General features: G+C 40.3%; 1 protein-coding gene across 1 annotated transcript in view; it reads right to left on the bottom strand.

Moving 5' to 3' along the window:
• Positions 1-14,909, bottom strand: part of LOC124550601 (nuclear RNA export factor 1-like) — a 135,068-nt gene that overhangs the window by 86,637 nt on the left and 33,522 nt on the right. The window contains exons 4-6 of the mRNA XM_047125324.1: positions 14,504-14,587; positions 13,495-13,599; positions 7,943-8,072 (exon numbers count right to left, since the gene is read on the bottom strand). Of these exons, the coding sequence (XP_046981280.1) occupies positions 7,943-8,072; positions 13,495-13,599; positions 14,504-14,587 (319 nt within the window). The remainder of the gene's footprint in view (positions 1-7,942; positions 8,073-13,494; positions 13,600-14,503; positions 14,588-14,909) is intronic.

The following is a 14,909-nucleotide window of genomic DNA, read 5'->3' as shown; positions in this document are numbered from 1 at the left end:
CTGGACGACACCATCCAAGTGTCCGGACCATTCGCTGGATAGTTATGTTATTTAATGAAACAGGAAGTGTTCAGCCACATGTGAAACGTCAACCATGACCTGCAACAAATGATGATGCCCAAGTAGGTGTTTTAGCTGCTGTCACGGCTAATCCACACATCAGTAGCAGAAAAATTGTGAGAGAATCGGTAATCTCAAAAACGTCGGTGTTGAGAATGCTACATCAACATCGATTTCACCGGTACCATATTTCTATGCAACAGGAATTGCATGGCGACGACTTTGAACGTGGTGTACGGTTCTGCCACTGAACACAAGAGAAATTACGGGACGATGACAGAGGTTTTGCACGCGATCTATTTAGCGACGAAGCATCATTCACCAACAGCAGTAACGTAAACCGGCATAATATGTACTTTTGGGCAAAGGAAAATCCACAATGGCTGCGACAAGTGGAACATCAGCGACCTTGGCGGGTTAATGTATGATGCAGCATTATGGGAGGAAGGATAATTGGCCCCCATTTTATCGATGGCAATCTAAATGGTGCAATGTATGCTGATTTTCTATGTATTGTTCTACCGATGTTACTACAAGAAGTTTCACTGCGTGACAGAATGGCAATGTACTTCCAACATGATGGATGTCCGGCATATAGCTCACGTGCGGTTGAAGCGGTATTGAATAGCATATTTCATGACAGGTGGATTGGTCATCGAAGCACCATACCATGGCCTGCACGTTCACCGGATCTGACGTCCCCGAATTTATTTCTGTGGGGAAAGTTGAAGGATATTTTCTATCGTGATCCACCGACAATGCCTGACAAAATGTGTCAGTGCATTGGCAATGCATGTGCGAACATTACGAAAGGAGAGCTACTCGCTGTTGAGAGAAATGTCGTTACACGTATTGCCAAATGCATTGAGGTTGATGGATATCATTTTGAGCATTTATTGCATTAATGTGGTATTTACAGGTAATCATGCTGTAACAGCATGCGTTCTCAGAAATGATAAGTTCACAAAGGTACATGTATCACACTGGAACAGCCAAAATAAAATGTTCAAATGTACCTACATTCTGTATTTTAATTTTAAAAAACCTGCCTGTTACCAACTGTTCGTCTAAAATTGTGAGTCATATGTTTGTGACTATTACAGCACCATCCGCCACAAAGTGAAAAAAAATGGTCCAACTAAAACATTCATATTTCCTTATGTACTGCACAAATATGTAATAAAAAATGGGGGTTCCTATTTTAAAAATGCAGTTGATATCCGTTTGACCTACGGCAGTGCCATCTAGCGGGTCAACCATAGCGCCATGTGGTTTCCCCTTTGAGCTAGACAAGTTTCGTTCTCTGTAGTTTTTTCATTTGACGCTTATTTCTTGAGATATTTGGCCCGGTCACGATCAATGGACCACCCTGTATAAGAGCTCGCAAGGGGATGTGAACTGGCCTTGACTAAAATCCACCATACGAGTTTCAAACCTTCCTTCACAGTTGAAGTAGAACAATTAGTGTAAGTCACAAATTCCTTCCAGGAGTTCCTCTTCTGTTCTTGTAAGGGGAGCTGGTACATTCTATATCCTCCATGTTAATTTCAGTAAATACAACGAACATTTTTTTCTTAAACCATTTAGCATATGGCTCTGAAATTTGGACAGTATTTTCAATAAGTATTTCTCTACAAAAGTTATAATGCCATGTTAAGAAATACTTGTTGGTTTTTGTTTTACAATATTTTTTTTAAATGTTGCCAATTTTTTGTCTATAATTTTGCATCTTTTCTTCTATAACTCCTTAATTATACTTTTTTTTTTTTACAATTTGTTACAACAATGACAGAAATGAAATGAAATCAACTATATGTGTATAATTTTGATCCACCTACTGTTAGAAGTTTTTGCAAAAACGTTCCTTACACATGAAAATTTGAAACTTGCGGGAAATGGTTTCCTAAGTTTTTTAATACATTCCCACTTCATATGATGGATCATCAGCAAGCTCTTCTTTTTATAGTATTTTCCTTGCTGCACCTCAGTATTTCTTCATCAATTAGGTGCATTGTGGAAATGGTGGTGCCCCATGGCTGGAAACCTAAACCTTTCATCACATCACATTTTATAATGTTTCCAGCATTGTATGTTGCAACTGTTTGTGGAATCCTAATCCAAATTAAACTGTCCACACTTTCATTGGAATTTTGTGTTTTCCCATGCAGGTACTTTTCCAATAAATTTGGCTGTGACAAATCTCTGAATATGGGCTTAATTACATCAATTACAGCACCTGGCAAACTGTTTTTATGGTCATATTCCTTTCCTGATTGGTACTTACACCACGAGTCATCACCTGTGGGACATAGTGCATGTTGTGGGTGCTCATTTGTTGATGAAGTATGAAAAAATAGTGCCCATACTGCTTTCCTCATATGCTCAGTGCTTCCTGTATTTTGCCTAATTGCACAACCATAAAACCTCTATAATCTGTCAATTGTTTCACCTGTCAATCTCTATCTTCCTCCAAGGGTCTTACCATTGCTAAGCTTCTGGGCTCCTAATGTCTGCTTCAGTTTGCACAAGCGAGCCCCCATGTGCTTCTACAAACGTCTGATGCATTCCTGTTTTTTAATGTGAATTTCATTGTCATTCTTCTCCTGTTTTATATCCCTTAGAATCACCATCCCTTAGACAGTTAGCATATTGTACATTATACCACTCCTCTGATCTGGAAAAAAAAGTTTTTCACTCCATCTACTTCCATCGCTCCACTTGTGCCTTGAAAATTTGCTTCAAAACCTTCATTATGTTCCTCCTTGGTATTGCCTTTACATTTACAATGTTTGGAGAGAATAGCAACATCAATGACTTTGCAATTGTCTCCACTGGTAGCTGTCACAACTCCATTTAGAGATTTATGGCCTCTATGTTGCCATGACCCACCTAAAGCAATAGTTAAATCTTAACAATTTCCATTATCAGCCACAGCCTCTTCAACTGCTTTCTTCATTGATGCTTGTGCAACACCTCCAGCAGACGATACCATCAATTCATATTAAATCCAAACTTGGTTGGTGATTTTGGGAAGTTCATAATTTCACATAACATTGTTCCTGCAGCACTGCTCATTCCTATGCAACAAAAGCCTTAGACTAGCCTAACATTTATGTCATACAACTTCTTTCCACTATTACCATTACCAGGAATACTACGAGGGTAATCCCAAAAAGTAAGGTCTCCCATTTTTTTTATAAGTACATAGACCTGTTTATTCCTACAATGGTTTACATCAGTTTACACCTTGAACAGTTGGCTATTTTTCAACATAATCACAATTAACGCTGACAGGTACTGTTAGACTCTGAAACAAGTCAAACGGACAATTCAGAACTGGAGAAGAGGAATGTTGAGCAAGGGCGCACACATTCTCCATGACAATGCTCGCCCACACATCGCTCGGCAAAACCGTTGCTCCACTGTTTCAGTGGAACATAATCACCCACCCACCCTATAGTCCTGACTCGGCGCCCAGTGACTTTCACCTGTTCCTTAGGTTAAAAGAACATTTAGCCGGAAAGTGATTCAGCTCCAACGACAAGGTGAAAGAAGAGGTTCATAACTTTCTGAACAGCATGGCAGTGAGCTGGTATGACATGGGCATACAAAAACTGCCACAGCGTCTACAAAAATGCATTAACAGAAATTGTGATTATGTTGAAAAATAGCTAAATGTTCAAGCAGTAATCTGATGTAAACAATTGTAGAAATAAACAGGTCTACGTACTTATAAAAAAATAGGAGACCTTACTTTTGGGATTACCCTTGTATTAGAAATATAAAATGAAACCTCTCCACCACATCTGTCACACTTCAATAACATTTTACATGCCAAACCAACGTGTGAAATTATTTTCAATTCGAGACCTCTTTCTTTGCAAACTTGACAAAATACATTATAATACGTAAAACAAATACAAGAAAAAATTGTCAAATATGAAAAATTGCTGAGCTGAGCCAAACAAAAAACACATAGCAAACTTCACAAATCAACAAACATGTTTAAGGATACGAATATTCACTTGTCACAGAGATCAAGGCCTACAACGTTGGAAAACAAAACACTGGCAAATTTTGCCAAGAAATGCTGCCTAAAGACAGCGAGCAGTGTCATCACAGGTAACACGCCAACTCGCTACAACCATCTACACAGCGTGGTGCATCAACTTTGAAACGATAGAAAACACACTTAGAATTCACTTAGAAGATTGAAACTTGATTTGTTTTAATAAGAAAAGTCCAACTAATTTTATAATGAAAAAACCCTAAAAATGTTAATTTACCATTTTCATCATTCTGGCTCCCCTTACACTTGCCTCACTTGTGCACCCTCAGATCTGAAGGCATGAAGGTTTTCTGTAGTTTGGTGGTGTTTGAATTTCTGCCCAGTTCTGACTACTGGGCGGCATTCGTCACTCCACCGAAGGACAGATTGTCATCTGAGGTGGTTGCTAGACTGGGGAACGGATCTGCAGCAACTCGTCGGATCTCGCAGGTGGTACAGTCTACCACGTCCTGGGCACAGCCCTGTCGTACAAAGACAGCCTGCTGCCTTCATCGTAACCAATTTGCCCTGCGAACTGTCCACCTTCGTGGTATCCTGTCAACCACTGTCTGAGTTGGAAGGGCAATCCACACCAGAAAGTAGTCACTGGAATACAAATCTGTGGCCACTTCCCACTAAACCTGAGCAAAAACAAAGGTTGACGGTTGAAGATAACCTCGAAGCTGTGGGAGAGTATCTCATCTGACCATAGTTCAAAATCCAGATATTCTCTGAATGGACAAGGCACTCAATAATTTGACCCCTGGGGCACGTGATAGCTGAGCCTCAGAGCACATTGTGTGCACTGATGTCCCACACGAGGAGAAATGAGCACGGAAGTGCCTGGAAGAGTTCTATCACTGCATCCAACGGGTTGTGAGGTGGAACATATGAAGCACAAATTGTGATTTTAACCGGTGTGAGAAGTTCCACTGCAACTGGTTGTAAGGCCACAATAAATATGACAGGAGGGTAGTGGCATCAAACATCGACGAAAACAGCCGCACCACCCTTAGCCATGTCTCTAGTAATATCGTCCTTCCTGTAAGGGTGGTAGCCCCTTAATGCAGGTATGTCAGTGACATTAAAAGAGTTTCTTGTAAACGGATGCAAAACAGTCTCTCCTGGACCAGGAGCTGAAGTTCTTCCAAATGTGATGTATCCGTTTAAGTTCCACTGCGACATAGAAGTCCCTGTGTAAGCCATTGATTAGCGATGAGTATCCTTATCCTCCTCTGTTGGTGGACCAGGAGAAATGTTAGGTGGTGCCCGGCTCTCCGGTTCCTCTGCGCCAATACCTATCTCCTCGATAGTAAAATCGCCATTGGAAAGGGAAAGTGCTCGCCAATCCGAAGGTATAGCTGCTGCTTTCTTTGATTTTGAATGACTTTCTCTGTGATGTTTTTTCTCTCTTATGGAAGAAGCTGCTCGCACGGGTAGAGAGGATGGTTTAGTATCCTTTTGATGGTGTGCAGCAATATGGGATTGAGGTTTCAGGTTCGTTGTTGATGGCTTCTGAAAGATTTCGGTTCCAAGTGTAGCATCCCACCACTACACCTAATGGTACTGTCTGAGTTATGCTCAGAATTTAAGACAGAAAAGGTCTGGTGGAGTTAGGCAGTCATCAGCTCGGGAAACCCAGAGTCGTTGATCCCGTAGCCGACTGTTGCTGGTAGGGCCTCAACTACACCCTACATAAACTGTGGGTTACAGTCTCACTGGGCCACTGACACATTTGAACACATTCAACACAGAGTCATTTAGAAAGAATGACTTATCAAACCACAAAACATGCCTCCAGTCTACTTTCTGCGTCATTTGGCCCATATAGTGTAGCATGTGCTAGCCATAAAAATATGTATTGCTCCCGTGTAACTTCATAACTGTCTGAAGTGTGAGGTGGAAATTAATAAAAATCTATTAATACTGTGATATGTGGTGAATTACTGTTTTTGTTCTTCTGTGTAAAATAAATTTTGTAATTAATATCATAATACAGTTGTTTGGTTAGGGACTTGCTAAAAAAGTCACACGAAATGAACTCTGTATATCTTTTGCTATAAAACAGATAATACTGTATTTCATTTGTTCTCACCTTCTGTGGCGTCTTTTTTAGTCTGGCTGTTGTACAGTAAGCACACATGTTGCTATGTAGCATACCTTTAGATAAAAGTTTTTTTTTTATGTGTAAGTGGAATTTAATTGCAGAATCTGACTTGATCATATCCCATGAAAGTGATCATAACTTAGTATGAATATCTGCATCTTTGTTTTTAGAAACCACCTGGGAAAAGTTTTGCGAGGGTTCTCTTCTTCTCGATGAGATCTTCTTACTCTTTTCAGAGGGCTCCACATTCCACAAGACTTTTCATGTGAAATAACTACTATTATGTCGTGAAATGTGCTAGTAGGTTCACAAAGAGTGTTTATTGTCACAATTACAAATTGGCGTAACTTCTGATTGACAATAATTTTTTACAAGCAATAGCAAGAACTGACTCTCAATGTGTTTCTGAGTCCAATTCGGTACTGTGTTATCTATAGGTCTCCCAAGTTACCAAGTCTCACAATCGTGGAACTTCGTCACGGATGAAGCTCCATGGCACACTGCACTGCCGTACAGACTCTTGAGCCCCTGCCTGCTTTGACATCACAAACAGTCATCTGGAGTCCCCGGGTATATCTCCAACATAAATCACCGCACCAAACCAAATGTAGCGTAATTTCCCTTTACCATCCATCACCGCACCGTACCAAATAGAACATAATTTCCCTTTACCTATAACTATTATTACTGAAACGTAGTGTTTCACAATTCAATTATCATTCTTATATATATTTCCATAAACACAAACACACACAATCTCGCCATCTCAATTAAGCAGTAAGGGTGCATATCACATTCTCGAATTGACCCCCATGGGCATTTACACCCTTAGTTTTCCTAATAGCAATATCCCAGGCCTGTTTCTTGTACTATAATTTTCGGATGGATGTTTCAAGCGCTGAAGACCCATAACTTTGTGTGTCGCTGGAAGCAATGGCTTTTTGTGAGGCACCCAACTCCAAATCTCCACTGCCTGAAGTTCCCTATACTACATTAACTTGGAAACTGGTTGAGATGAACCCGTATTCACCGACAGCAGCATTTCCTGTAGGATTTGAAATCGACAGTCATAGATAAGGTGTGACACTCATCTACAGTACCTTTAGTTAGGATCTCGTTACGACTACTGTTCTTGCACTGTGTTATGTGGCTTTGTGGTACACCATTCCTTTTAGACATGTTGGACAACCCTCCAATAGAATGGACAACTTCATTCGCCGTACAGCAATGGGCACTTCAAAACATGGTAACTTGCCTCTTCCATTTTGCCACTTCTCCACATCGACACACTTAAAGTGCCAATTCCAAATAACTGAAAGGTACACACACACCATTTCACTGAAATGGTTTACATCAGCACTGGATGGTCATTTAACTATCTGGTACCAGTTCTCCATCATCTGCATTGCTCCAAAGCAACCAGAGTTGTCTTGACTAATTTTATTTGGTGAGATTAGACACACTAATATTTCACGGCTGTCCATCTCTCAATGAGTATATATTCAGGGGAAGAACCATAGGAAAGTTCAGAACGTAAAAGTCCCTGATAAACTACCTATGTAATAAAGAGAGACCTGAAGCATGTAATACCTACAGCACAAGCCACTGTGAGTTTACCATCATCTTCCAGAAAAAACATAAATTTTACTGAAAAGTGCACCCATAAAGTGCACGAAATTTACGCACAGCTCTTATCATTAACATGTATGTTGAAGACATATACTTACCAGGAATGCTATTCAGGTTTGACAGGTCTAAGACCGTTTTCTCAGAATTTAGCCTTTTACTGATAATTTTCTGCAGAACTGCAGAGAGGTTCACTTTCTTGGAATGAAGCTGGAGTACCAATTCACGTTGCTGTCATTAAAAAGATGTATTAGATAGCAAAGAGAAAACTATAAAAATTGTGTGAAAGAAGAAAACAACACAGCAAGTGATTACTTCACAGACAGGCAAACTAAACTAATTTAAGTGGCTCTACATCTACAACTATACTGTGCAAATGTATGTTAAGTACATGGAAGAGGGTAAGCCCCACTGTACCAGTTATTAGGATTTCTTCACATTCCATTCGCGTATAGAGCATGGGAAGAATGAGTGCTTACATGCCTATGTGCATGCTGTAATTCTTCTAACCTTGTCCTCACGATGCCTGCAGGAATGATAGGTAAGGGGTTGCAGTACACTGCTGAAGTCGTCATTTAAAGCTGGTTATTGAAACTTCGTAAGTAAGCTTTCTTGGCATAGTGGAGGAGTCTGCCAGTTTAGTTCTCTCAACATTTAAGTGCCACTCTCCCAAGGTCAACCAAACCTATTTGGTATGGGTCCAGCTCGCCTGAGGGAGGGTCTAGAATGGGTCAACACAAGTGATTTTTAAGCAATCTCCTTTCTAGATTGATAGTACTTTGCCAGTATCCTACCAATAAACTGACATCTACCACCTGCTTTACCCATGACCGAACCTATGAGATCACTACATTTCATATCCCTGCAAACTACAAATACCGGGAATTTGTGTGAACTGGCCAGTTCCATCTGTGACTTACTGATATAGTCATTCGATGTAATGTTTTTTTGTTTTGTGAATTGCAAAATTTTACATTTCTGAACATTCAGAGCAAGTTGCGAATCTCTGCACCATGTTGAAATCTTATCAAGATATGACTGAATATTTATGCAGCTTCTCTCAGATATTACTTCAGTAAAGATTACTGCATCATCTGCAAAAAGCCCGATTTTACTATTAATAATGTCTGTAGGGTCATTAATATCATCATCACAGTAATTTACTCATTATGAAATGACTTTTAGTAGCGCTATCTGTGGATCCTTTGGTGGCTAAACAGTCCTATTCTGGAGCCACAGATTTTCCTGCAGTACTGGCATACCCAGTTGGTGTTGACTGAACGGTGTAACAGATTTGTTCCTCTCAAGAGCTTTTATTTTCTTCTGCGATCTCTCTTCCTATTCTCCTGCAATTGTCTCTGCTTTTCAAAATGAAGTGTTCCATGGTGAACAATTTATCACCACTTGGACCATCTAGAGCTGCAGTTTCCCAATCATTTGTGTTTATTTGACATTTTGTCATAGTTGACTTGAAGACATCTTTATATCATTTTGTTTGCCCTCCCTGATTGCATTGGCTATCCTTCAATTAGGAGAATATGATTTGCTTAGGGAGACAGGAGCTTGGCATCCGGATGATATGACCAGCCCAATGAAACTGGTGTATGACAATTTTTGCTTCAATGCTGGTGGAGTTGGTTTCTTCCAAAATGGTGTTGTTTGTTCACTGATCCTGCCACTTTAGTTTCAATATTCTCCTTAGGCAGTGTTGGTTGTATTTTTTTTAAGGACTTTAAGAGAGGCCTGCAGGTGGTCCAGGTTTCACGTTCATAACGAAGTGTAGGCATGATAATGGCATTGAAGACTGTAAGCTTAGTTTTAACACTCAAATCATGGTTATCAAACACTTTTTTCAAAAGACGACCATATGCAGTACTTGCACAATTTAGTCAGTATTAAATTTCTGCATCTATGTTTGATTTTGCATAAAGATGGCTGCCCAGACAAGGAAAATACTCTACAATCCCTAGAGGTGTTCCATCAACTGTGATAACTGGAGCAGCTGTAGTGGAATCTGGGCTGGCTGACAGAGGACATTCATTTTGTCTGCATTAAGCTCTAGACCAATGGATTTGTATGCCAGACTGAATGCATTTAGGGTAGTTTGTAGATCCTCTACTGTGTTTGTCAAGATAATGTTATCATCAGTGTAAGTTCAATGACAGCTGTTGTTATATTAGCTCCGAGTCTGCTAACGTTGAATAGCTTACCATCAGTCCTATACGCTATTCCAACACCCAACAGTAGGTTTTCCTTAACAAGGTGAAGTATGGTTTCCACAAATGTCTAGAATAGGCTATGTGCAATAACACATCCCTGCTTGACTCCTGTGGTAATCTTAAAACATTTCCCCATGTCCATTGCTGGCAAGGACAGCGGCATTCATGTTGTCATGTAGAAGCCGAAGTATTTTGATTAATTTTCCAGGACATCCATTTGATGCCAGAATTTTCCTGAGTGCTTCTTGATTAACAGAGTCAAAGGCTTTAACAAGATCAAATACCATGTACAGGGGCTGGTTCTGTTCTTTAGATTTTTCTTGCATTTGCCTTGCGCTGAAAATCATATCCACCATGCCCCGATTAGGTCTAAAGCCGCACTGAGTTTCAGGTAGGGTTTTTTCAGCCAGAGGAAGTAGTTGGTTGGAGAGAATTCTAGCAAGGATCTTTCCAGCTGTTGAGAGTAGTGATATTCCTCGGTAGTTTCCACAATGTGTCCGATCGACTTTTTTGAATATCCTAATAATAGCAGTGTCACGCAGATCTGCAGGTATTGTCTCAGTGTTCCGTATCTTGGTAACAAGGATGTGACAATACCAGAGAAGGAAAGTTGCTACTCACCATATAGCGGAGATACCGAGTCGCGATAGGCACAGCAAAAAGATTCACACAATTAAAGCTTTTTGTCAGCAGTAGACACACATACACACACGCGCACAAACACACTCACGTAAACGCAACTTGCACACACATCTGCAGTCTCAGAGAGCTGAAACCACACTGTGAACAGCAGCACTAGTGCATGATGGTATTGGTGACTGGGTGGGGGTATGGAGGGATAGTATGGAGGGAGTGGCGGACAGTGAAATGTTGCAGTTTAGACGGAGGGCGGGAGAGAAGGTGTGGAGGGCGGGAGAGAAGGTGCGGAGGGCGGGAGAGAAGGTGCGGAGGGCGGGAGAGAAGGTGGGAGCAGGGGTTGTGTAAGGATGGACGAGTATATTGTGTAGGTTCGGTGGACGGCGGAATACCACGGTAGGAGGGGTGGGAAGGATAGGCACAGGCACAACATAAAGACTGTCACAAATAAAGCTTTCGGCCAGTGAGGCTTTAGTCAAAAATAGATCACACACACACACACACACACACACACACACACACACACACACACACGAATGCTGTCATAGGCAACTGAAGCCGCACTGCACTGTGTGTGCGTGCAGATGTGTATTTTTGACGAAGGCCTTACCGGTAGAAAGCTTTTTTTGTGGCAGTCTTTTGTTGTCTCTATCTGCAACTCAGCATCTCTGCTATATGGTGAGTGGCAACTTTCCCTTTTATGGTATTATTACAGTCACTAGTGATTGTTTCTCATGTTAGAAAAGGGTAAATAATGCTACTGCTGCATACTGCAGCCTAAACAGTAAATTTAGGAAAATACAGTGGTTTTGCTTCAGACAAATGAGGATTTTTTAAACCCCAAAATCTCCTCTTTTTTTTCTATTCATTCAGATAGAAGTGTGCTCTATCTGTGAACCAGATACAGCCAACATCAAATCCTTCATAATTAATCACTGTGAGAATCTGGTTTGCAAAGTCAGCCCTCTGTCAAATAATTTTTGATTTTGAACGGAAATGAATAGGTCTCTCTGTAGTTTCTGCATGCTGAAACCCTTCAAACTCGTCTCCACTCGAATTCTTCATAAGTATTTCCTTGGAGTTTTCCAAATAATTCCAGAAACTGTGGCGACATTTTCAGGAGTAACCCAAGTTTGCCTGGGGCCAACATTCTCCATTACATCATCAGCCATGTTGCCTGTCTATTGGAATTTGGTGAAGAGCCTGCGAATGATTCTCATGTTCAGTCCATTTGGAATAGTAAACTGTACCTCCTTGCTGTAAGACTGTATTCTAACCAGTGGTATTCCAGTACCAGAAAACACATTGTTCAATGGAATACGCTTTAGTACACTAAGCTCCTTTCAGGTTTCAACAGTGGAACTGATCACTCTCACGTGAGGTACCCCATGTGTAGGCACACATACTGTGATCATAGTACCACCTGCTAGCAACTTCTCCAACTATCTTGAAATGTCTCTATAAAATTCTTACAGCTTTCATACCATTTATTGCATTCGCCTATCTTAGTTTCGATATATACTGTATTTTGAAATCAGGGGCTCCTCCACTGGACACTGTCATCAGTAGTGATTAATGATCACATCTGTTTTGTTGTGGCACGTGGCAACTCTGTTATTTCCATTTTGACCAATGTTTCATTGCTGGCATATTGGAGGAACTCTACTAAGTTTCAACTGTTGCTCTACAGACTAACTGTACTGATGTTTACAGAAGCAGTATACAAATGGTTAGTAACATTTTGTGACTCCTCGTATTCAGTGGTCCAGCAAGTTACTCAGATAAAAGTTTATTGCACAATACACAGAATTCTATACAATACAGGCTAGTGTTTCCACAGTGCTTCAGCGTATGCATATACAGAATTCTATATAACAAATGCCAGTGTTTGTTTCCACTGTGTGGGTGCTTTAATACACCATTTTAACCACAGTTCTTATCAACAAATATTTAACTAGTTCAAATGCTTTTTTCCTCAAATATTGTTTATGCCTAAGAATTTACACAATAAAGTTTTAGCAAGAAGGGCTGGTTGTGCACTGCCTGTGCGGAAAAATGTGTGTAAAAATTATAATAGCCATTGTTCCTATATGTCGATAGTACTAATTACATTTGGAACAGTGACTGGGGTTCCTGAAGAAATGCACCTGTAAGGAGGAGTCACCAACAACAAAGTTTGAGAATCCCTGGGCTAGAGGACCACTGTGAGGGACCTCAAAAAAGGAAGGACGATCAAGGTTTAGTGACCTATCGAGAATGGGATCATTATATACTAAGCGCAAGCTTGAATTGGGGAAAGATGGCAACAAAACTAGCTGTGTCCTGCCAGCATTTGCCTGAACTGACTTGGGGAAAACAGAGTACGTCTAAATTTGGATGGATGGATCGGGATTTGAACCACCACTGTTCGGTATGCAAGTCCAAGTGTCTGTCCACTGCACCACCCTTTTGATGAGGAAGATTTAGAGCAAAATAGATTACTAGGTGAGAGGGTAGGCTCATATGGTAGGCCTTCAAATGTTTCCTGTAATCCATACCAGGAATTTATATTGTGGACTATCATGCACTGGCTGCTTTTTATACATTGGCGTAACTGTCAAAATTGACCAAGAGAATTTTTTTAAACTGTCAAAGACTGATTACATTTAAGCAGTAGCATTTCCAGTCAAGACAATGCTGGTATTTTACAGAGAGGTTGCGATTTTTTCATAGCTTAAATTCACTAAGAGCAATTTATACAAACAATCCACAACCAGTTTTACATGCTAATAGCATACCAAAAGCCATGAAAAACTTACCTTAAAAGGATAAAATGGCACTCTGAGGTTCTGTTTGAACAATGCTGCCAGTGCAGCGCTGCAGTTATTCACTAGGAATGTTATATGTCCACCCTCCATGCAAAACTGTAAAAATAAGAGGTACTAACTTTATGGAAGAACAAGACTATCTACTCCACAATATGTTATAAAAATAAAACATCTAAAATATTATCCACTTTACTATGATATGCAGTTAAAACATCAGATATTACTGCAGAGAATACAAAGAGTTTGCCTACTGAAGAGCCTTCTACTCTGGCTTAAAAATATACAATTTGTCACTGTCTGTCATTAGTTATAGTAGGAGAAATGAAACATTCTGAATGATAGGCAATCATATGTTCCCTGCACGTAGATCACTTGTCCAATGTTTGCTGAATGGATGCTGTTATTCCTTTTGAATAAACAAATTTCGTAAGGAAATAGACATACTGCAATGTCTGCACAAGAACTTCCCGATTATTAAACAGCAGACTACAAATTAGCACCACGTGTAGCCCAGGTGCCACACTTTTGGTCTAAAAGTACCTTACATGCCTGTATTGAATTATGTGACAGTCCAGTGTTATATTCAAGTTCTTTGCTCATGAAGAGAATGCTATTTGTATCTAGATTACAATTAAAAGACAAAGAAATTTTCGTAACAAATGGGTAGAGTCTTTTATTAGCAAATAAAATTGCTGGAGTTTCAGACAGGTTGAGTTCCATAACTAAATTCTGTGTCCTCTCGATGAGACAAGTGAGTCAGCACTGGCATACAGGATGGCTGCCTTTTCATGAGTTAGTCTTAAACTTTTAAATCAAGGTCATGAATGTAGACATGATGAATGGACTGGGAGAAAGCACCTGACAACAAACATTACACACTGTTGGCTGGATGTAGAGTACAAACATTTCTGTATACCACTTAAAGATTTGTGCTAAGCATAACATTAAAATAAAAAGTTTGTGTGGAAAAGACAGTACTGACCCGCAACTACGAACTTACAAAATACGGAATGAGCTCCAGTGGAGAAATTTGCTTGTTGATAGCATCGAGAATAGCTACTTTGTCACCCCCAGCTGGTTTCACCTGGAAACAAAATGAGACAATCACTAGAAAATGTAAGTGTACATATACACTATGTGATCAAAAGTGTCCGTACACCCCCAAAATCATACATTTTTCGTATTAAGTGCATTGAGCTGCCGCCTACTGCTATGCACTCCATATCAGCGACCTCAGTAGTCGTTAGACATCATGAGAGAGTAGTATGCGGCATTCCGCGAAACTGAACATGGTCAGGTGATTGGGTGTCACACGTCTGTATACGAGACTTATACACTCCTAAACATCCCTACGTCCACTGTTCAGGCCGACCTCGTCTGTTGACTGACAGAGACTGCCAACAGTT

The sequence above is a fragment of the Schistocerca americana genome, chromosome 9 (genome assembly GCF_021461395.2).
Source record: "Schistocerca americana isolate TAMUIC-IGC-003095 chromosome 9, iqSchAmer2.1, whole genome shotgun sequence".
NCBI classification, from domain to species: domain Eukaryota; kingdom Metazoa; phylum Arthropoda; class Insecta; order Orthoptera; family Acrididae; genus Schistocerca; species Schistocerca americana.
This window is presented reverse-complemented; position numbering and strand designations above follow the sequence as displayed.